The sequence below is a fragment of the Cryptomeria japonica genome, chromosome 9 (assembly GCF_030272615.1).
Source record: "Cryptomeria japonica chromosome 9, Sugi_1.0, whole genome shotgun sequence".
NCBI lineage: Eukaryota > Viridiplantae > Streptophyta > Pinopsida > Cupressales > Cupressaceae > Cryptomeria > Cryptomeria japonica.
The window spans coordinates 697,011,577-697,036,248 of record NC_081413.1 but is presented as its reverse complement, the minus strand read 5'-3'; the positions used below and the strand labels follow the sequence as shown (position 1 = coordinate 697,036,248).

Genomic DNA, 24,672 nt, shown 5'->3' with positions numbered 1-24,672 from the left:
ATGGATTGCATCCAAGGGTCCTTATCTGCCTTCTAGAAACTAGCAGCCTTAACCCATGCCCATTAAATTTTCACTCATCCATTCAAGTTGGACATAACTGTCCACAACTGACTTGTTTCCCCTTTCTTTCAAAATATCTGAGTGGGACCTACAAGCAGTTTTACAATAAAACAATTTCAGCTTTTTAGAAATTGAATTCCTGGAATTAAATCCAGCTGTGTGGTTTTTCTCGAGAAGGCATAAACTTGCAACATTCAGAGTGTTCTTTGGTCTTTGGTCCCAGTGGTGGACTTCATCTTTGTTCAGCGTCACGATTCCCAATGTTTGGTTGCTCTCGCGCTCCTGCAGCGCATTCCCACATCTTTTTTCTTTTCTAGTCTTCAACGCCTGGCCTTGATTGCGATCCTTCTTCGATTTGCGTTTCAGGTCTTTCTCCTGGTTCTTTAATGACGTCCTGCGACCTGCGAACGATCAATTTCATTTCAATAAATCAATTTGAAAAATTAATTAATTTAATTTAACAAATATTAAAATTTAACGCCTGGAGGGTCATTTGAAAATTTCCCAAGTTTTAACGCTTTTACTCCTTCCGCGAATTTAATTGTTCCTGGCAATTTCGGGCAAGAGGGGCGTTTGAAAAGTTTTAAAAACTTTGACATTTTAACCCCTTAATGGTGAATTTCGGGATTTTGGGCACTTTTGCAAACTTTAGGATTTTGGAGTGTTTTGCCAACTTTCACTTTTTAACATTTTGGCTAAAAGGTCCGAATTTGGCCATTTGAGGCATTTTTGCCAACTTTTCACTTTTCACATTTTCACTTAAAGGTCCAAATTCGGCCCTTTGGGCACTTTTGCCGACTTTCACTTTTTAACATTTTGGCTAAAAGGTCCGAATTTGGCCATTTGGGGCATTTTTGCCAACTTTTCACTTAAAGGTCCAAATTCGGCCCTTTGGGCACTTTTGCCAACTTTCACTTTTTAACATTTTGGCTAAAAGGTCCGAATTTCGCCATTTGGGGCATTTTTGCCAACTTTTCACTTTTTCGGATTTTCACTTAAAGGTCCAAATTTGGCTCTTTGGGCACTTTTGCCAACTTTCACTTTTTAACATTTTGGCTAAAAGGTCCGAATTTGGCCATTTGGGGCATTTTTGCCAACTTTTCACTGTTCAGATTTTCACTTAAAGGTCCAAATTCGGCCCTTTGGGCACTTTTGCCAACTTTCACTTTTAACATTTTGGCTAAAAGGTCCGAATTCGGCCATTTGGGGCATTTTTGCCAACTTTTCACTTTTCAGATTTTCACTTAAAGGTCCAAATTCGGCCCTTTGGGCACTTTTGCCAACTTTCACTTTTTAACATTTTGGCTAAAAGGTCTGAATTTGGCCATTTGGGGCATTTTTGCCAACTTTTCACTTTTCAGATTTTCACTTAAAGGTCCAAATTCGGCCCTTTGGGCACTTTTGCCAACTTTCACTTTTTAACATTTTGGCTAAAAGGTCCGAATTTGGCCATTTGGGGCATTTTTGCCAACTTTTGATTTTTTTCAAAAAGTGCGAGTTTTGGCACTTGGGCGAGTTTGTCAACCTTGACACTTTGCATTCTTTATCTCCTTTGTATCCCTTGGCGAAAATCGGCATTTCAACGTCATTGCAAGCCTTAACTCTTTCTTCACATTTAGGCGATTTTGTGAGAATTGGGGAGTTTTAAGTTCGCAATATGGCCCTAGAGGCCGAATTTGGTTTAGCGGCACTTGACCCTTCATATCCCCTTCCTCTTTTGCAAGGACAGAAAGGCACAAACTGGGGGGTCCCTGTCCAAGACGGGGATGGGTGTGCGATTCGCACAACAAATGGCGACTCAGCTGGGAAATGTTCTTGAACATTTCAAGGATGACTATCTGGATCGAATCCGAGAATCTCTAGTATATACCCCCACAAAACAACCCAAATGACAGAAGACAGATTCAAAGTAAAAATGAGGTCGCAAACTGAATCAAGTCACCAACCTTGAGAAATCGAGTGTGTGCAGTGAAGTTCATTCAAGCCTAAAGAAGGTTGAGATATCATTGTTTAGTTAATGCAAGTTATGTAGAGCGACTCTAACTCCAAAAGCAACTTGGATAGAGCCCCGTTGCCAGCAAGCGTCTATAGCCTCGACGAAGTTATCGCCTGTAAGCTCATAGAGATTGCTCTGTTTCCGATAAATTTTCTTGTTGAAAATCGGCAGAGGTGTCTGCATTCCCAAAGCCAAGCAACTTGATATTTCTTTGCTTTTCAATTTCTTTTCTTTTGATTTTTCTCTTTTATTTTCACTTTTTCACCTTGGCTGGTAAGCAGTGAAGCCTACGTGGGATTGAGTGTTACAGTGGTTGATGAAGCAGAGCTTTAGAATTTTTTCACTTGTAGTGACCTCCCTTTGATAAAACAACAGATTTAAGCGTTTAAAAGTGCAGTGATCACAACGTTGGCGACAAGACGCAGTAAGCAACTAAATTTTTAGACTGACTAAGCCTTAAACCAAAATGGATTGACTACGGGGGCAACCGTCAATTAGGCGCTCTACCAAAGTCGGCATCCAAGAAATGAGCCGGAATTTTTTTTCAACTTCGTACACCAGAGCTGGGAAAAGCAAACAAACCCTTTCAAAAACTGACAGGGAGACAGCCCTTTCCGAAAGGACACTTACACTACGGAAAGCAAACTAAACTAAAGCAGAAAACAAGAAATCTAAGCCAAAAAAAACAAAAAAAAAAACATAAAACGAACAAAAATAGAAAACAAAAACCTAAACTATGTACAAGGAGAAACTGACTGTACAAAATGCGGGTTATATACATGCGTTCTCGATCCATGATGATTCCTCAGTATATGCAGCAATAACAGGGCAGTGGGAACAGTTCTCAGTTTGGCTTGTTTGTCTTTATATTCTGAAAAGAAAATTTTCAGTTGGCCACTCTCAGGTTTAATCAGGACGTCGGGTAGAATTATTAATTGAGGGAGTTCATTAGGTCCGCGGTTAATCCATTTACAGGTTGTTTTTCCAGAATATTCAAAATTAAACAGAAAATTTTCAGAATTAACAGCATGAGGGAAAGAAACAACCTGACAGGTTTCTGAGTCATGCGGAGTTTTGCACGGTGGGTTGTGCGGCGGGAAGGCTTCAGCAGCTGTATCAGGAGGTCGCCATTGGTGGTGCAGCATCTCAAAGCGTCTGGTGTATCCAAATCAGCATCACATTCCACATTAGGTTGCGTAGGGTGAAAATTAGTCTTGAAACTGAACTCGAACTCAGGAAAGAGAGGTGCATCATTTGTCAGTGAATCCTTGGGTTGTATGAACAATGCGGCCTTATGCACTTGTATCAGCATGTCCTCAAACAGCAGGGACTCTTTGATTGATTGGCCCTCAAAAACATCCTTGACGGACTCTTGGACTGCATCGTCCATTTGTGGGGCTGCTGCAAACTGCTCTTCAACTTGTGGCTGATCCACAAAGCTCCCTTGATCGTCCTCCTGAACACTGTCCTCATCAGTTGCAGGGATAATAAATTTATCTGCTGCCTTGGTCTGATTGACCGGTTCATCTTGCTTAGCAATTGGCAACTCCATCCTTTCATCATTGGGGAGTGCGGCGCTGCATTGATTTTGCGTTCGTCTATACTCGTCTGCAGCAAGGTAGGCGCTCCACACTTTGCTGGTGATGCTCTCCCCTGGTTCTTCCGACAGTCCAAATTGGGCTTTGACTTGATTGACTGCTTCTATGCATAGCGAGCAGGTGAACTCTGAATGTGGGGTGCGGTGAATTCTACACCACCAAGGTGACAGCACGTTCTCCAAGCATAGCTCCTCTTCGAGACCAAACTGGTTCTCAATCAAATTCTTGAATCTTGTAAACTCCTCGCTGCTGGATGGAGGACTAGGGATATCCGGCTGTACGATCGCCTCTGGTTTGGGGACATCCCAAAAGAATATCTGCCCCTGTAATGCGAGCTCGACCCTTGACAAAAATGTCAAGCAATTCAGTTCATTGTGCTCTGTGGTGTCGTGAATTCTGCAGTGAGTTGAAGATGCAAATTTAGACATCTGCCTTGGATATAGTTGCAGACTCAGCCTTTGCTGGATCTGAAAAATTTCATATTGCGGACACTCTTCATGAAATGGCTGACTCAGAAATATTTTTGGTATTTTCAGGTTTTCTGATTTTTTGGCTTTTCTGGTTTAACAGGGATCTTGCATATCCCAAGTATAGCAATTAAAAGGTCTCAATAAACTCAACTTGCTGCTTGGATCCTGACAAAGATCCCCCTAGCGCCAATTTTGTTGCGCGCGAAGGAGGTTAAAAAAGCTATAAGATTACTCCTCACAAATATGGATTGATATGATCTTGAATTAGCTGTCTACACATTTCATCATACCGCCCTCCTTCTAGCGCCAATTCTGTTGACATGTCTAAAATCGCTGAACTTGTGACTTCATCCGGCCAACGCAGAATAGAATAAACTCGCTGAGTATCCTATCCTCTCTTGAGATAAGGAAATCCCTAATGCTGTTTTTTGTTTGATCAAAGGAGACGACCTCAAGGTTTTGATTGTCAGGTCTTGACTGCGGGATTACTCAGTGGTCGATGTGATTTGCTGGGAGCACAAGGGGACTTACGATTTGCAACAAGCTGGTTTGCTGCGATTCTCGAATTACGTAATAAAGAGAAAAAGGAAAGGTTTAGGAGATCTGAAACTAACAACACGGGTATGCGGGTAGACGGATTCAACATAACCAATTCCTGCAAGGTTGTGAGCTATTTTGACCAAGCAGGAATTGGTTATGTTGAATCCGTCTACCCGCATACCTGTGTTGTTAGTTTCAGATCTCCTAAACCTTTCCTTTTGCTCTTTATTACGTAATTCGAGAATCGCAGCAAACCAGCTTGTTGCAAATCGTAAGTCCCCTTGTGCTCCCAGCAAATCACATCGACCACTGAGTAATCCCGCAGTCAAGACCTGACAATCAAAACCTGGAGGTCATCTCCTTTGATCAAACAAAAAACAGCATTAGGGATTTCCTTATCTCAAGAGAGGATAGGATACTCAGCGAGTTTATTCTATTCTGCGTTGGCCGGATGAAGTCGCAAGTTCAGCGATTTTAGACACGTCAATAGAACCCCTTTCAAAAATATGCTTTTTCAATGCCTCAAAATCCCATGCTAGATTGTGGAGATGTATGGATTGCACTAGAAATGGTACGGACAGATAAGAGAATGGTACGACCTGCAAACTTTGCGTCCAATTGCTTCAAATCTGCCATCATTCATTATTTTCAAATCTGCTCTCAATTCCTCTGCAAACTCTGTCAATCCTCACTCAATTAATTCAAAGAAGCTCTCCGGCAATCCTTGTAATGAGATCGCCTCAAGAACACCCTAGAGAGATCTTTCACTCTTGCAGGTATCCAGTTCTGTGAAGGTTTCCATCTCCACAAGTTGCTGGTTCAAACCCTTGCTTTAGCTCCCAAGCCAAGGTCTCCAAAATGATTTTGTGAATGCATGAATGTGTGCTTAAGTTATATTTATTTCCTCATTTCAAAATTCCCTCCTAAAAAAAAATCACTTAAGCTTCATAACCTTTTAATATTTCTCTTTATTAATTTCACTTATAATTCCCCAAGTTATGAGGCCAACATGAGATTAAATAAAATACTAAAATTTAAATAGACACATTATAACTCCCTTTTGGTGCCTACACACAGTCCCCTTTAATAAATTTAAATAACATTATAATTAAACATTAGCTTTTTTGTTTAATATAATGCTATTTTTAAATTAAATCTCCGAGACTTATAATAATTGCAATTGAATATCAATCTGGCATCCACCAACCTTCCTAAAATAGAAAGTCTCTCAATTGACCAGGTCAGCAACCTGTTGTGACGTATTCACACATCGCCCCATTGCAAATGGGGACCCCTGCTTTTTGCTTTCTAGGCTTTGTTTTCTAGGTGTTTAGGGTTTGTCTGTTAGCCTTTGCATTTTGAGTGTCGCCAGGGGATCAATGGGATGGTAGGCTTTGCTTGAGCCAGGGGAGTCAGTAGGTGCTCCAGGTTAGGGTTTCTTTGAGAGTCTTCCTTAGGGCCTGGTTTTTCTCTTGTTGCTAATTGTGTCTTGCTTTGTGAGTGGGTATCATTCTTGAAGGTCCGGGCTAGGTCAAGTTGGTGAGCGATGAAGTTTGGAATGTCATCCTGATCTTCAAATGCCCTGAAATTTGGCTAAGTCTGGAATGTCCTGATCCTGAAATTTGGCTGTCTGGAATATCCTGATCCTGAAATTTGACTAAGTTTGGAAAACTGAAGAATCCTCCAAAAACTAGATTTTGCAATATAACTCCTGGAGGTCCGAAACCACTCTCAAACATCCTAGAAGTATATATGGAATATAACTTAAAGTATTCACTTATACTTAAATGTTATATTCCATAAAATGATCCTGACAGAGAGTCCAAAATGTCAAATTTCGCTCTTGACCCTTCCAAAGGGTCCAAAGAGAATTTCTCTCCTGACCCTTCCAAAGGGTCCATAGCGAAATTCTCCATAAGACATTCTACTTTGACCAAAACCTAGAACTAATGCATTCCTAGGCTTGAATGAAGGCAAAAGCACTTGTTTGAATGAAGAAATGCGAAAAAATGAAGTCAGGATCATGGCCTAAGGTGAATTTCGCTCCTGACCCTTCCAAAGGGTCCAGAGCGAAATTCATATTTCCTCTTTTTTTTCTCCTTAGCTTGACCAAGTGTGTAGACTTTTGAGGCATAATTGAGAAGGTTTGATGCAACTTTGCCTTGGAGAGGAGATTTTAGACCTTGGGATGATGGATTCTAGCCTGGGAGAGGAATTTCGCTCCTGACCCTTCCAAAGGGTCCAGAGCGAAAAATCCTTATAACCCTCATTTTCCTTCCTTGTTTTGGATGGGCGTTGGTTTATTAGGCATTGTGTGTGAGTCTTGATGTGTTCTTTCCTTAAGAAGTGTTTTGAAAAGTGAGGATCTTGTCCAAAAATAGGAATTTCGCTCCTGACCCTTCCAAAGGGTCCAGAGCGAAATTCTTCATAAGCCTCATTTGCTCCCTTGTTTTGGATACCAACCTTGTTCCATGGGCGAATTTGGGAAGGAAATAACATGTCTCTGCCTTTTGAGGTGATGGAACATAGAAATGTGAAGGATTTTGGCCAAGATTAGGAATTTCGCTCCTGACCCTTCTAAAGGGTCCAGAGCAAAAATCCTTATGCACGTCAATTTATCACTTGTCAAGACCAATTTAATAGTTCCTTAGGCATGTTTGGGGGATTTTTGACATGTTTTGACCTTAGGAGGTGAGTAAAGGTGGATGAGATGAAGATTTTAGCCAAGAATAGGAATTTCGCTCCTGACCCTTCCAAAGGGTCCAGAGCGAAACTCACTATAATCCTCATTTGCTACCTTGAATGGGCTTAAAACCTGGTTCCTCAAGTGGAAAACAATCTATATTTGCCTCCAGGAGAAGATTGAAGTTTGAAAAATGAGCAATTAAAGCCTAAATCAAGATTTTCGCTCCTAACCCTTCCAAAGGGTCCAGAGCGAAAATCAACCTAAGACTCATTTCTTGCCTTATTTGACCAAATTTTGATTTGCAAGGCATTTTGAAGGGAAGAGTAGACATGTTTGGATGTTGGAAATGTTTGAAAGCTTTGAAAAAATGAAGGATTCTAGCCAAGAAGGTGAATTTCGCTCCTGACCCTTCCAAAGGGTCCAGAGCGAAATTCCTTACAAGCCTACCTTTTTGACCTTGCTTGGGCTTGAGACTTTGTTCCTTGCATGAGAATGATGTTTAGTTACCTTCTAGAGAAGATTGGAGGTGAAAAGATGAAGGATCAAGTCAAGAATGAGATTTTCGCTCCTGACCATCATTTTCTTCCAGGTGGTCGTGGTACAGACTGTCAGCTTCGTCCTTGGTCATATATACTGCGTTGTGGTACTCAGGGATCCTGAAGGCCTCTCTGATGGCCTCATCGCTGACATTCGCCAACACTCTTCCATCAGGTGCAACAATATCCTTACTGATGGGGTTGTAGTGTTTGGCACATTCAACTACTAGTTCATTGCACTGCATGGTGGGGAGGAAGCCGGCAGCGTGCACGATACCACTCTTCATCATTTTTCGCGCAATGGTGGGAGGCACAAGGTTTTCCAGACCAAACATTCGCTTCTTAAACTCCCTTAGATTGATGTGTTTGAGGTTGGTGTCGTTGATGTTCTTCCACTTGGAAGTCATCCTCGACTCTGGAGGAGCATCTTTGTCTACCTGGAATTTCATAATGTCTAGGGCCTGCAGGCAAACGATGGAAATTTTAAAGTTAGAAAATGATTTGCAAAGTTTTGAAAATAACGGGGCTGCGAAATGGCTAAGTGTTGGAAAATTTTCCATTTTTTTTTTTTTTAATTATTCTCATACTTAGCCATGAAAATCGAATTTTCACCTTAAAACCCTCAGTCTTAAAGCTGGTTGTGGTTACCACCAAGTGTCAAAACTTAAAAAAAAAATTCATACTTAGCCAAAAAAAATGATTTTCTTCCTCCAAATTTTTTTTGAAAAAAATCATTTATTAAATTCTGGAAAATATTCAGAAAATTCACAATTTTAATTTCACCTCTGACTTGGATAGGAGTAAGGCTAGACTTTTCTGCAAAATATTCAAAAAATTCGGAAAAGATGCCTTTCTCCAGAAATCTGTAAGCCTTCTGCCAAAAATATTATCCCACTTCCAGCAATATCTAGAATTTTCTCCAGATGATCTTCAAACTGACATACTTTACTAAGCTCTCCTTAGTAATTTTGAACTTCTTGGTGTAATAATGAATTTGATAATGAAGTATTTGTAGACAAGGTTAAGCAAAACCCCTAAAATCATCCAACTCATACTTCTAATTCTAAAAAAAAACTTTCCATTTTGATTTAAGTTTGAAGATATTCATCAATCCTCGAATATTCCCTTTCAAAAAAAACTTTCCATTTTGAATTAATATCTCAATAATTTTTTAATATTCTCTCAATATTATCAAAAAAAACTTTCCATTTTGGATTTATTTTGGGGATTTTTTATTTATTTAGATATTTCTTCATTTTGGATTTAATTTTGAAATCCTAGTGGATTTGGTGACATCACTGGCATCTTTGTTTGACTTTTCAATGTGTAGGTGGATTTTTTTTTCGAATTTTGAATTTCCATTATCAAGTTTTGGTGCACTTTGCCAACCTGTCCAAGGTATGGCGGACTTTGGCTAGAACTCCTTCATGGCCTCCATTAAAGTGAAAATTTGGCTAAGGCATTGGGGCAGACTTTGACCCTTGCTCCCACATGGCCTCCTTCGCCTTGGCGGACTTTGGTGTTGACTCCTCCATGGCCTCTCTAGGTGGGGCGGACTTTGGAGTAAGGACCTTCATGGGCTCCTTTACCGTTGGCGGACTTGGGACTTGGCACTCATGTGACCTCCCAAAGGCATGGGGCGGACTTTGGAGAGTGCTCCACCTTGGGCGGACTTTGGTGTTAGCTCCTTCATGGCCCCTCTAGCCTTGGCGGACTTTGAGGTGTGCTCCTCCATCACTTGGGCGGACTTTAGGCATCCCTCTTCTTGCTTGGGCGGACTTTGGAAGGCTCCCCTCATAGCTCTCTTCAAGGCAAAATTTTGGCTAAGGCATGGGGCGGACTTTAGCCTTTGCTCCTTCATGGCCCCTCTAGGGTGTGGCAGACTTTGGGCAAGGCTCCTCTTGCTTGGGCGGACTTTGGTGGAGGCTCCTTCACCTTGACCCTCCTAACCTTGGTGGACTTGGCTCTTCTATCTCTCCACATGCTTGGGCGGACTTTGAAGGTGTGTCCCACATGACCTCCAAATTCATGGCGGACTTTTGGCTTGGCACCCATGTGACCTCTCAAAGGCATGGCGGACTTTAGACTGAGCACCCTCACAGCCTTCTAAGGCATGGCAGACTTCAGGCATGGCGGACTTTAGGCAAGGCTCCTTCATGGCCTCTCTTGCATCGTGGTGGGGTTTGAACCTGCAAAAATACTTCAAAAACCTTTGTTAGCCAGACTTAGCATAATTTTCAGAGAAACTTCAAAATTTCACAGTTTAATCTAATTTAACCGGATTAACTTGAAATTTGAAATCCGTGCTTAGGTGGATCATCTGAAGCAGCAAAAAAGCCTAAAATCTAGGGATTTAGCTTCTTAGATCGAAACTTGGAATTTTCAAGTTCCGGTCGAAGCTAGTTAGTGGTACAAGTGTAAACCCTAGGTTTGCATCCCGGAAAAGCAAAAAGCCTAAAATCTAGGGATTTAGCTTTTTTAGGTCAAAACTTGGAATTTTCGAGTTCCGGTCGAAGCAAGTCAGTGGTACAAGTGTAAACCCTAGGTTTGCATCTCGAAAAAGCAAAAAAGCCTAAAATCTAGGGATTTAGCTTTTTTAGGTCAAAACTTGGAATTTTCGAGTTCCGGTCGAAGCAGGTCAGTGGTACAAGTGTAAACCCTAGGTTTGCATCCCGAAAAAGCAAAAAAGCCTAAAATCTAGGGATTTAGCTTTTTTAGGTCAAAACTTGGAATTTTCGAGTTCCGGTCGAAGCAGGTCAGTGGTACAAGTGTAAACCCTAGGGTTGCATCCCGAAAAAGCAAAAAGCAGACATCCCTAAAAAATAGGAAAAACTTTCTAAAAATAGCCATACCGGGGATTGGGCTAGAAATGCCAAAAACGAAACTTCCTAAAAAATAGGAAAAAAGCAAAAAAGCAAACTTTCTAAAAATAGAAAGTTGTCCAAATTCGTCCAAATCAATTGCGATCTTCGTCCTTTGGCCTCTCTAAGCACTCTGGTGGTGTTCACACTTCGGAATCACATAACTTGCAAAAACTAACTTTCAATAGTCAGGCCTGAAATGCTCTGAACTGGATAAGACTTAGTGAAACTGCAGCAAAAGGTCACAGGACGCTAACAAAACCCTAGAAAGCAGGAAAATCAGAGGGTCCCCAGTAGCAATGGGGCGATGTGTGAAAAGGTCACAACAGGTTGGATGAAAGAAGAGAAGTATTTCCTTGCCTTGTGAGGTGGATTGAAGTTGAAATGATGAAGAATTAAACTACAAGCAAGAAATTCGCTCCTGACCCTTCCAAAGGGTCCAGAGCGAATAACACTAAAACCATCCTTTTCTCCAAATTTTGTGCTAAGTTAGGCCTATACTAGGGTGAGAGAAGCTATTTAGAATGCCTTGGAAAGATGTTTCACCTTCAAAAATGTGAATTTTGAGCTAAAATTGGAATTTCGCTCCTGACCCTTCCAAAGGGTCGAGAGTGAAATTCATCAAAATCCCTATTTTCTCCTTGTGTCAAGTCAAGACTTTGAGTCCTAAGGCGTAGTTGAGGTTGAAATGACGTTTCTTTGCCCTGTAGGATGAATTGAAGTGAAGGTGATGAGGAATTAAGACTTAAAGCTTGAATTTTGCTCTTGACCCTGGAGAGGAGGCAAGGTGTTCTAAGTCTTGGAGGTGATTTGAAGTTGAAAGGATGGCGAAATAGCCCTAAAACAAGATTTTCGCTCCTAACCCTTCCAAAGGGTCCAAAGCCGAAATCTTAAAATCTACCTATTCCTTTCAAACTTTTGCTAAGCTATGCCTAGGCCAAGGTAAAAGATGCCCTTGTGATTGCGCTTGAGTTGATGGTTGTCTCCAGAAATGATGATTTTAGGCCAGAGGAGGAAAATCGCTCCTGACCCTTCCAAAGGGTCCAGGGCAAAAATCCTTCAATCACCTATTTTGCCTTGCAAAATCAAGTTAATCTTGGGTTGGATGAAAGAAGAGAAGTATTTCCTTGCCTTGTGAGGTGGATTGAAGTTGAAATGATGAAGAAGTAAACTACAAGCAAGAAATTCGCTCCTGACCCTTCCAAAGGGTCTAGAGCGAAAAACACTAAAACCATCCTTTTCTCCAAATTTTGTGCTAAGTCAGGCCTATACTAGGGTGAGAGAAGCTATTTAGAATGCCTTGGAAAGATGTTTCACCTTCAAAAATGTGAATTTTGAGCTAAAATTGGAATTTCGCTCCTGACCCTTCCAAAGGGTCCAGAGCGAAATTCATCAAAATCCCTATTTTCTCCTTGTGTCAAGTCAAGACTTTGAGTCCTAAGGCGTAGTTGAGGTTGAAATGATGTTTCTTTGCCCTGTAGGATGAATTGAAGTGAAGGAGATGAGGAATTAAGACTTAAAGCTTGAATTTCGCTCCTGACCCTTCCAAAGGGTCCAGAGCGAAATTCTTAAAACCTCCATTTTTGCCCCAAATTTATATCAAGCTTGGTGTTCGTTGAGAATGAGGACGTCCTTGGGCATGTATCTAGCAAGTACGGTTGCAAAGTGAGAACATTTTGAGCCAAGAATGCAAAATTCGCTCCTGACCCTTCCAAAGGGTCCAAGGCGAAATTTCTATAGGGCCTATCCTTGGAAAGACTCTTGAACAACTTAATTTTGATGTCTTCTTGTTGTGATTTAAGGTATAAAATGCTATGTTAGAATAAATACATTATGTGTCCGAATAAATATATTATGTCCTTAATCATCTTATGGTTTGTCTTGCAGATGAAAGAAGACCAGGGCAAGACAAGGACGACCTTCTCCGGTCCAACATCATCAGGGACGACCTCTTCCAGTCCAGCATTCGAAGGGAAGGTACACCATCCATCCTGCACATAAAAGACAAAAGAGGATTAAAGCAAGGGTTCATTGAAGAAGTAGACAGTTCCAGAAGAGTTAATTAAAGTTAGCTTCTCAGCATCACCAAATTGAGCATCAACCAAGTTACAAGTGTCAGGCAGGGTGGCGTCCCAGTCATCACTCCTCCATGTCAGATTGGTACACCCCAGCGTGTCCATATTTTAAATGTACCTGGCTCATCAAAATGGCACAAACTTCGATGTACCTACCCTGGTTATCCATTGGTCGATTATTCCAGAGAAGACATGTGTCTAGATAATGCAATTATTTCATTGGTCAGAATTAAGTTTGTTGTAACAAACCCTAATTAGGGTTTTCATTGTAAAATCTCGGCCATTGATCTCAAATTGATCTAAGCCATTGAATTGTATTGTGGGCACTATATAAGCCCTGGCTCTTCATTTGTAAAAGCTAATAGTTAGTCAGTAGTTAGAAGGTGAATAATTAGTTGATAGAGGTTAGAATAGCCAATGATTGATAACAAATAGAATAGCAGTTAGAGTAGAATAGAAAGAGAAGGCAAAGATTGTTGCCAAGATGTTGTTGTAAAAGACATGTAAAACTTCATTGAAGAAATGGTGAAATCTATGGGTCAATTCAACAATTTGCATGGTCTCTATACTTCTCGGATTTGATTTCATGTTATTTGATGAGTGGAAGAAATGTGTTTGATTGATGGTGAAATTTGTATATCCATACTACTAGCAGTTTGTTGATTGCAGACTTGCCTTGTGTAGTCAACTGGAATCATTCAGCTTAAGCTTAACTTCAATTGTCGCTTCTTCACTGATATGCATCAGCCTGATGGTGTCTATGCCTGTAGCGATGATCTGAACATCATAAAGCTTTCCTCCGAAGATCGCACTAATCTTGTGGAGATGGTCCTGGTATGTCAAAACAAGACTTAGTTAGAATTTCATCAAAGATCAATCATTGCTCCTACATTCTTAGTGCAGAATTAGATCCTTCCCTTGCCCTCATCCTTTTTTCCTTTTTTTCAAAAAATCTATGCTAGTGAAATCCTGTGTTCCAGCAATATTCAAAGCAAATCAGACGTTTAGTCATCAAGTGTAAGTCCCCTTGTGATTCCAGCAAAATCACATCATACCACAAGGAGCTTATCCACGAGTAGAGAACCTACATACAAGACCCTTGGAGTTGCCTCGACTGATCCTTCGGCGAGATCTTCAGGAGTCAGGAAACTTTGCTCAAGAGAGGATAAGGTATTTAGGTATTTTATTCTGTGTTCACATGTGCATAAAAAAGACATCAACACAACCCTCCTGTAACTTAGTTAAAATTGACTATGTCTGCAACCCTCTTGCGACTTACTAAAAATAGTATGGAATAAAAACATCTGAATGTGCCAACAAACTCCCTACAAGAGCAACCAAACTTTGAATGGGTTCCCTAACCATTGAATTAGCCTATGAGAACCAAGGTTAATAGGCTAATCAAACAAATAACACTGACGTTTAGGAAAGGGACATTACAATCCTCCCTCCTCAAAATTGCTTGCCCACAAGCAATCTCAACTCAAGATGTTGTAGAATCTGCTCATTTTCCCATGTTGCATCCACCACTGGTAAATTCTTCCACTTCACCAAATATTCCCTGATGACCCTTGTCTGCAAGGTATGCTCTCTAGTGTCAATGGTGGCCTCAAGTATAAGAATCAATTTGCCCTCTTCATCCAGAGTGGGCAACTCCATTGATGGCACAACATTGTGTCCCAATGCCTTCTTGACGCAAAAGTCAAAACACATGGAAAATATAATGCACCTTGCTCTTTGTTGGTAATTCTAACTCATAAGCTACTTCTCCCACTGTTTTGGAGACTCTGAACGGACCATAGTAGTGAGGCTTAAGCTTTATTGCAACACTCTGTTGTGCGTTGCACACGCTCCCTGTCGCCGATAGGGTCCCCCTTCCCTTTTTTTTTTGAGCCTTTTGTCTTCGCCCTGTTGAGTTTCGTGCAAAGTGTCTCGCGTCCTTTCGAGCGAGTCCGCGACTGGTCCGTGAAGTGATGATGTTGAAAGAAAAGAGCCGATGATTCCATTAGGCTAGTCTAGCCCTCGGGCATGAATGCCAAGAGATTGTTCAAAATTGTGAAATCGCCTTGGATAGGCGTAAGGTGAGAGAAGTTGGCGAGGCCTGCCAAGCAAAGAGCAATGTGCCTGAAGGTCGCATGACGACCCAAAGTTGTCATTCTTCGCGTAAGAGCGATGAGATAGATTATCTGAGGTTTGTTTTTACGGAGTTTACAAGATTTAAATGAAGGACGATTTTCGCCAACTGGAAAGGAGGAACGAATTTCGTTGCAAAATGCCAAAGTCCTCCAAACTTGCCCAAGTGCCCAAGCTCGCACAAAATGAGAGAAATTTAAAAAGTTTGCAAAATCGCCCAGGGGGCCGAATTTCGGACCCTGGGGACAAAATGAGAGAAATTTCCAAAGTTACAAAAATCGCCCAGGGGGCCGAATTTCGAACCCTGGGGACAAAATGAGAGAAATTTCCAAAGTTGACAAAATCGCCCAGGGGGCCGAATTTCGGACCCTGGGGACAAAATGAGAGAAATTTCCAAAGTTGCAAAAATCGCCAGGGGGCCGAATTTCGGACCCTGGGGACAAAATGAGAGAAATTCATAAAATTGCAAAAGGTGCCTTAAGCTCTGAAATTTTGTTAAGTTCGCAAAAGGCGTGAAAACTCCGAAAATTGCAAAGGTGCCTTAAGCTCTGAAATCTATTAAGTTGACAAAATCGTTGAAAGCTCCGAAGTTTGGATAAATTCGCAAAAAACGTAAAAGGTCCGAACTTGTCTTAAAGTTGCCAAAATCGCCTTATGGGCCGAATTTCGGACCCTAAGGGCAAAATGGGAGAATTCGTAAAAACTCGCAAAAGAAAGAAAAAAAACATGAAAGCCTTGAAAATCGCCAAAACGTCTAAAAGGTCCGAAGTTTGTGTGAAAAGCGCCTAAGTTCTTCAAGGTAACAACGCAGTTTAGGTTCCGAAAACCACCATTCCACCAAAGTCGCGAGCTAGAGGATAGCCGTGAAGAAGCAAGGGCAGTTCTGGCGAAAACCCCAAATGCTCCGAAAACCTCCATTCATCCGAAGAACACAGTGCGAAAGTGCAGTAAACCTCAAAACGCAAAAAAAACGTGAAGTCCGCGATTTAGGAGGAGACGTGAGGTTTGAAGGCCTGCAAAACCCCTCCATACCACCGAAGTTCGTGTGAGAGAGGATCGCGTTTGGTTTTGAAAGGAAAGCCAGAAAGTATAATTTGCATTCAAGGTAAAACGCGGACACAAACCCTTCCAAGCGTCCAGGTTCAAATTGCTAAATCGCCTAAAGTGAAAATTGCCTAGTTTAAAACTCGACATTGCAAATTCTTTTCCAACCGCAGCCGCGAAAATTTGAATTAGAGAGATAACTGTTGGAATTCAAAATTTGCAGATTTATCCATTCGTTTTTGCACAGCAAGTCGGGCAATTTCTCGCCATCCATTTTCATCAGGTAAGTACGCTTTGTCTCTCTTGATCATCTGAAATGTTTATAAATTGGATGCATGCATGCGCAAAACTGATTAAAATGCTTAAAATTCGCATCTTTTTTCCGATTATTAAAACGTCGTGCAAAGCAGTCGAAATTAGAATTTGCTCCTAAGATTTAACCAGAAATTGCATTTTCAAACTTAGGAGAATTTTTCGAGCTTTGTCCCTTTTGAAAATTAATCCAGAAAATGCTTAAATATAAATTCGCGATCAAAAGCTTCATGAATAAATGCTTTGCTCGATCAAGCTCTCAGCTAGCAATATCACTCTGTTTCCAATCTAAATTTTGAATTAATCCTTGAATGTTGGAGTATTCTCTATCTAACCCGCTTTACTTCTTTTATATCGCCCCGTAATCTGCATCTGGCTGTGCAGGATAAATGCCTAGATCGGCGGTGGAATCATATAAAACGCCCGCTACAGCCGAGACATCGTGAGCATCCAAATCAGATATCCCACGTAAAGTCGAAAGGATGAAGTACCAGTATCAAAGAGGGGGATTGAGGGAGTCAAAAGTTCAAAGCGCCTGGGACAGTGTTGGTGATACCGACCTAGGCCATATTGATATCCAAGACTTTAAGAATCGGGTCTTCTCCCCTAACGCATATGGCAAGCCCAGACAGATGGTAGAGGCATCGCCCAAGCGGCGGGATTTCCTCCAGCAGTACAAAACTATGAGTTAGTGGTAGAGGCTGCCCGACATTATCAGCCAGGTTCCAGATTGGTGCTCCTCGAGAATACGACCCTCGCCAACTTCACTCCTGAGGCCATTGGCGACGCATTCGATATTCCCTTCCCAAACAATCCCACGGCCACGACTATAGACGAGGCACAGCGGGCATATGATATGAATCCGGCTAGATGCAGAACACTGATCAACGAAGAGTGGTACAAGGAGAGAAGGCCTCCAAGAGATAGAATTGGGAAAAAGACCCCAAGAAGTGACTTTCATAATGAGCATGGGGATATGGTCACATTACTCAGCAGGGTTATGGGACTTCCTAAATCCAACTACTTTGAAGAGTGGATGTTTTATTTCATAGAGCAAGTCTTCGCTGGGAAGTCTAAGTTTGACTGGGCCCAGATTATAAGCAACAACATCCACACTCAGCTAATTGAACTCGAGAGCAAAAAGTACTTCACTATGACCTCTTAGTTGGTCTACATGTTCGCCAAGAACCAGCCACTGCCAGGTTTAATAATGAAAGGTGAAATTGGGAATGGGCCTGGTCAGGTAAAGGTCTATGATTGTTATCTGCAGCTGCACTATCAGGATATAGCTCAGAGAGAAAAGAGCAGCCTAGCTTATGCAGTTGGCCAATATGAGCGCGTCAATGACGCCTTCACAATGTGCTTGGTCAGGCTAATGTAGGGAGGATTACACATAAGGCTCTCAGAGCAAGCTACTATTCTAGTACAGAGATACGGAGTCTGGTTCATCCAGTTCCCAAGGTTCTCCTATATCCGAATAGCGGGCTTTGATGGTGCCCCTCTCCGACTTCCACGGTACCCAACTGACAAAGTAGTTCTTATGGAGGTCGCAAGGCAGTCATGTCCGGCCGACATCTTACTCAGAGAGAGCAAGTAGGCTGGATTCGCGTTCCCCATGATCATAGGCAACCAGGATGTCCATCTGAAGACCCCCACCCTAGCAGAGGAATCCCTTGCAGAGCTGGCCTCTTATGGCCTACAAGAGCACTTTCCGAGAAAATATTTCAATCACGATAATCTGGCAAAGAGAGCCTATGGCAGGCAGTACAGGGCAAAGGAATCAGTTGAGGATTATTGGAAGAACTGCTCTGATGACTATGAGGTCCGGAGGTGTGAATATTCGAGGCTGAGTGTGCAACAAATGTGACTCTTTGAATACCGCCGGGTCTCGGATCAACTCATGGATTCAGGAATTGTCTGCAAGTCTGGGAATTTGAGGCAGTGAGACATCTTTTGCCAGGCGTTGATTGGTCCCAGGACTCGATCATTGATTTTGAGGCAGTCATGGCAGCCCCAACAAGATATACAGACCAATGGTTGCATCAGCAGATTGAGAGACTAATTCATGAAGGAGTCCAGTTCACCTACCACTTGATGGGCAACCTCGATTCTCAGTCTTTCGAAGATGAGGGAACGTCCAGTGCACCTAGGGAAGAAATTGAAAAACCCGAGAAGAGAACGAAGGCTAAGGCTTGCAGAGGGACTCAGACATCCAAGAGAACAAGAAGGGAGAAGATTCCTATAAGGAGACCAAAGGTCACTTCATCGTCAAAGGACCCCAGTTCGTCCGACGATGTAGTAGAATTAGATTATATACCTGCTCTGCCTTCCCAGAGTGACATTAATGCATTTGGAGCTGATGATCCTTCTGCACCCGACATGCTAGAAGCTGAGCTAAGAGCCATTGAATCAACCCAACCGGGTTACCAAATAGAGGAAGGAGAGATTCCATCCATTCAAGGGATCGGAGTGCATGAACCCACCCAACAGAGCCGCCATGAACTGCTGCTCCATAATACAACCAAAGATGACTCTACCGTTGAAGGAGAGCAAAGGGCAGAGGAGAACTGCGAGCTCGAGAGGACTGAAGAGCAACCATCACACGAAGGCACCAGACAATTGTTCAGTGAAGTGGGAGAAAGTTCAGCTGCAAGTAAGGAACTTGGCACCTCCTCCACCCCTCCGGTAACAGAACAACTGCAAATTTGTGATTAGACGGCTGAAAACATCAAAGAACGGAGTGAAAATTTAACCATAGCGTTAGCCCAGACTGTACCTCAGGAATGGTTAATTGCCAGAGCCCAGCGCAAGGCCACCACCAAACCACCTATCGACCTCGAGGACATATTCTCATGCATAGACCAAGCTAAAGCTAAGGGGAAGAAAAAGCTCAAGGCATATTCCAGAATGACTAAAGATGAGCAAAGGAATCATACTCTCCACATTGCCACCCCGCCTGTAGACAAGCCAGTAGATCAGATCACACTGGCAGATTATAGCATCACAACCGTCCCCATCGGACGAGCCACTAGGGCACAGGAAAAGGAGGAATTCAAGGATTCAGTGCAGAACATACCCAGGCAACTAGAAGAGATAACAACTGAGAAGGATATGTATCGGGCTCGTGTTGAGCAGGCCGAAGGGTACATTGATCAACTCCTGAGACCATTACACAATGCCTCCGAATCCCACATTCCCCCGACAGCATTGGCACAGAGGACCACAACAGAATTTGAAGGAGTACGGGACACCGCAAGGGCCGTCAAGGAATGGATACAAGGCATCAGAAGAAGGGGAGAATGAATCCTTGAGGAAGTGAAGGAAATGTCTCACCACCGAGAAACCACTTTGGTTAAGTTATTAGAGGTAAAGAGGGAATCTCTCCACATCCAGGAAGTGGCTGCCACTACTCTTCCCCTCATGAACGCCCTTTTTTGGACCCAAGCACAGATACCTACACTCTCCGACATCCTGCACCCTCATGGTATTGGCATTTTCAAAGAATGGTACTGGACTATCAACATGAAGAATGATGCGAAGGAAATCATCGATAGAGAACACAATGCATGCGAGGTAATTCTGAAAATCATGCAGGAACTTGGCAAGATAATCCTATTAATGATTTCGGGATGGGTAAATGACCAATCCGATGAAGTGATACTGCCAGACTGGAAGGAAAGATTGGGAATAAATAAGATCACTTATTCCACTAAGGACCTAGGCTTTGCCGGTCAATTCCACTCGGACATGTTGTGCTTTGAGCGTAATCGTTCCAGTTGGCAAGATGGTTTGAAGCAGGTAGACCAATACCTCGAGGGCATGCAATATAAAATTCGCCATCCTCCTATGCTTCCATTCAGTCTGCTTTTTCAATTATGTATCAGGTTCCAGGAGTATGTTCGTGAGGAACGTGCAGCAGGTCGAGATCTCTGGTGGGAATATTTGCATGAAGAAAGTCAATTTTTGATCAAAGGATTTGAAACTGGAAAAGAAAAAGTGCTTTCCTAAAAATGCACTTTTTTCCTTTTTAAATTTTGAAAAGTGCACTTTTGGCCAATAGGGTCATATTTGACTTTCAAGTCAACTAAAATGTAAAACTTTATGAATGCACCTTTTTGGATAATTCTGGATTAGTTTTAATTATCCTTTTTGGGTAGTTATTGCTCATTTTGGGGTGGTTGTTGATATTTGCCTCCCATTTATGGGTATGGGCAGCCATGTTTTATGGATGAATCTGGGCCATTTGTTTAGATTAGATCCGGGCCATTCATCCAATTTTGGAGCCTATTTAAAGGGGACTGGTTTTCCCTCATTTTGTAAGAAGTTCTTGGATTGTTGCAAAAACTCTGGCGAAATTTACAGGATTTAATGCAAAGTTAAGACTGTTTTCAAGTTTCTTTGTGAGTGCATGGTCTCCTTCTTCATTAATCTAGAAATTTTTCAGTTATGTTTATTTCCTTTATATAGCATTTTCAAATAAACATCCGATAGAATCCTCGCAGTTCACACCATTAGGGAATGGCTGATTGCCTTTCCTTCTGCATGGTTAATCTGAACCTTTCATATATTTAGTTCGGTTATTGAGTGCTCACTGAATGAATGTAAAAGTTCTAATGTTGTATCTGATAACATGAAAATCCTATTTTCCTTTAAAGATCGCACTAGATTTATGCAAGTATTGTGCTTAAAAAGCTGGTGATGCTTAGTCTAGTTATTTGGAGGTGTCCGTCTGTTTACTGAACCTGCTATCGTAGTTAACATTTATATTTTTATGTATCTCTCTCTCCCTATCCTTCCTTCCTTTTCCCTTTTTTTTTTCAAGAGAATCCATAGTCCCATTGAAGACAATATCAACTCAACTGAAATCATTTGATAAGCAAGACCATTAAAGTTTTGGGGAACTCATCCAGCAATCGCCTATCTCACTGTAAGTCCCCCTTGTGTTTCCAGCATAAACACATCAAAGCATTAGGGATTTCCTTATCTCGAGAGAGGATAGGATACTCAACGAGTTTATTCTATTCTGCGTTGGCCAGATGAAGTCGCAAGTTCAGCGATTTTAGACACGTCAACACACTCTTCTTGAGAGTGGATTGTATATATGGTTGCAACATCAAATAAACCATGTCACCCACCTCTAAAGAATGCTCAACTCTATGTTGATTTGCATACTGCTTTTGCTGAGTTTGTGCCTTTTGAATGTTCTCCTTCAAGGACTTTATTATATCCCAACTCTTTTGTAGCAGATCCTTTGCCTTAGGCACCCTAATTTCCCCAAATAACAAATCTAGGAAATTAGGAGCCTCATAATTGTACAGAGCCATAAATGGTGACATCTAGATAGACATGTGAGAAGTTGTGTTATAGCAATATTCACACAAATGCAACTACTTAACCCTTGCCTTCTGCTGCCTTGCATGTAGTTCTTGAGGTATCCCTCTGCCCATTTGTTAACAATTTCCATTTGGCTATCCATCTGTGGGTGGTAGCTAGTGCTCGGAGTGAGTTCTATTCCACTAAGCCTGAAAGGTTCCTGCCAAAAATGACTTAGGAACGTGTTGTCTCTGTCACTGACTATACTTCGAAGTCTGAACACCTCTTTATAAAACAAATCGGCAACATGTGCTGCTGTGTATGTGGCTGAAATCAGAAAGAAGTGAGCAAATTTTGTTAGCTTGTCAACCACAACATATATACAGTTCCTACTTTGGGCTTTTGGCAAGCTTGTGATAAAATCCATAGAAATGCATTCCCATTTCTGATTAGGAATGGGTAGGGGCTAGAGTAAACCTGCAGGGAAAGAGTGCTTCTGTTTATTATATTGGCATGTAGGACACTCTCACATACTTAAGGACTTAATGTTTTGAGCCCTTTCTGAGTGAATCGTTCCCGAATTTTCCCTGTATGTTTTGAAGTATCATGGGTGACTTGCCATGGGAACATTATTCATTATTGCCTTATTTCCGCTTAATTAAATTCTGATCATAAAAATAACACGGTATTAGAGCAGGTTCAGGAAATCCAATCAGATTTATCTAAGCAACATTGCAGGTTAAGAGGAATTCAATGAACTACTGACATATTTTGACATTCCGGGGTTTGTTGAGAATATATCAAATGATATTGGTTGTAGTCAATTTCTAAGATAAAATTGTATGTGCATATTTAGAGTTTATTTGCAAATTAGTGTTGCAGCTGTAACAATGACACCAGGTTTATGCAATTATTATGAGAAGTTATATAATAGTTACTATTCTGTAAAGGATACTTGCTGTGTTAAAGTGTTTATCATTTCTGTATTTCTGCTTATTTCTGTTTATCATAGTAGCTTGATCAATCTCTTCATCCTCTTGAAAAAGATCATGCATAGCCCACCATCTAACATCCCTCTCAATACATGTTTTCTCCCGTTTACCTCAAACTTCATCTCCATAGTACGCAAGTTGAGGTAAAACTCTCCAATTGCATGAAGCCACTTCATGCCCAATACAACATCCATCTCTCCCCTAGCAACCACATAGTAATCAGTCTGGAACTCATAGTCACTTAACTGAATGGTTAAGTTGGGAATTCTCCTGTTACAAGTGAGAACGAAGCCATCTGCAACTCTCAAGTGGGAATCAATTATTGTGCGAATAGTCTCCTGTAGTTCAAATTCATCCATGAGGTCTTTACCTATGAACATTGAAACATGAAGCGATAAAACTACTTTATAATCCACAATTATTCTTCATTCCATTATTGCTTTCACTTTTACAACATCATATTCATACTTCCATGATCATAATTATTATGGAATTGGGCTTCTGAAGTTTTGAGAAACTTATAAGTTTCCTGATCAGCTCTCCATTTGTTAATACTGGCTTTCATCTTTCTTAGATCGGTCAATTCATCCTGATCTAAGAATTTGAAGGCAAAGGTGAGAAGTAGAGAACTCTGCTCAGATTTCTGATTCAGTATAATACACTACAGATCCTGGATGACTGCAGGAGTAGTTCCTAGTCCAAATTTGTTTTTCGATTTTGTGCACTGGATGAATTCATAAGACCGTTTAAATTAGCTTTTTGTAGATTATTTATGCTTTACACTATTTATGAATGGCAGTGTATGCACTCACCAAACTTGATTATGACAGCTTTGAGTAATGCATAAACCTGTTTTATAGGATGAATTCACAAGAACTTTTGAATTAGCTTTTTTTAGATTATTTATGCTCTACACTGTTTATGAATGGCAGTGTATGCACTCACCAAACTTGATTATGACGGCTTTGAGTAATACATAAACCTGTTTTATAAACTATGGCTTCATATGTTTCTTTAATATTTATATGTAGTTTCATCAGTTCCTGGTTTATGAATTAGTTATATGGTTTCCTCCCTGGTTTTGGTGGTTGTGATGCAACCTTTGACATATTTTGCTTTAATGCTGACCTGTAACTTAGGCCTTGTCTCTCTCTCTTTGATTTATGTATGCCTACCTATGACTGAGGCATTGCCATACAAATTTGTATCCATTCCTTGGTCTGTCTGAACTCTCCCATTGATTAATTTTCAATTTGTTTTTCTTTCAGTAAGGCTTTTTTGCTAAGTCATTGCAGTAATCTGGGTTGAACTTCAAGCAGTCCAAAGTAAATTTATCCCCTTCTTCAAGACATAAAATGAGCATCTTAAGTTTCTCTCTGAAAGAGCTTTTGATTTCTTCTCATTTATATGATGATTTTATATGTCTGATATTTAGTTTGTCAGGCACCTCATATTCAAAAACACATTGGTTGAGTTATATGTAAGATATTTGGGTTAAACAATAAAAGTATTCCATTTATTAGCTTTTGGAACAATTGGAATTTGAGCTATATGTTTATTTGAGGTAGACTAAATATGTTGGTATATTTATCTTTTCTTTTGATTATTTGGAATATGCAGATGCCTGTTTTGTTTTCTTCAATGTTCGCAGTTCAGTGGATGTGTGTGAACCTTCACCCTGGCTTTGATAGTGTAAGTTTTCTCAGATTCCTTTTTCTATGAAATGATGTTTTATTCCTTATAGGTTGATATTGATGGGGCATGAAGTATTTGCATTATTTGTGCTAGCTCCCTCAGGTTTGTGATGTTAGATTTGCATCTGTATTGAACTCACAAATTAGTAACAAATATTGGCACTTATGGCGTGCTTTGGCTGAAGAACAAATAAGTGAAGCCAAGAGTGAAACTTAATTGGGAATGTGTGCATGTGTAGAAGTATGGATATTTATGTTCTTGGGAATAGGATTTCAAGCTTCTTTGAACTTTAAATTGCATGGAGAATGTGTATGTTATTTAATGGACCCTAATGAAGCTGAAGGAGACGTTTCCTAAATGC

At 41.0% G+C, this 24,672-nt stretch overlaps 1 protein-coding gene across 2 annotated transcripts in view; it reads left to right on the top strand.

Moving 5' to 3' along the window:
- Nucleotides 1-24,672, top strand: part of LOC131073942 (ALBINO3-like protein 3, mitochondrial) — a 244,326-nt gene that overhangs the window by 34,436 nt on the left and 185,218 nt on the right. The window contains exons 3-4 of one of the 2 annotated variants that reach the window (XM_058010465.2): nucleotides 12,635-12,724; nucleotides 24,237-24,308. In XM_058010465.2, the coding sequence (XP_057866448.2) occupies nucleotides 12,635-12,724; nucleotides 24,237-24,308 (162 nt within the window). The remainder of the gene's footprint in view (nucleotides 1-12,634; nucleotides 12,725-24,236; nucleotides 24,309-24,672) is intronic. The other variant, XM_058010466.2, reaches the window with a different exon arrangement.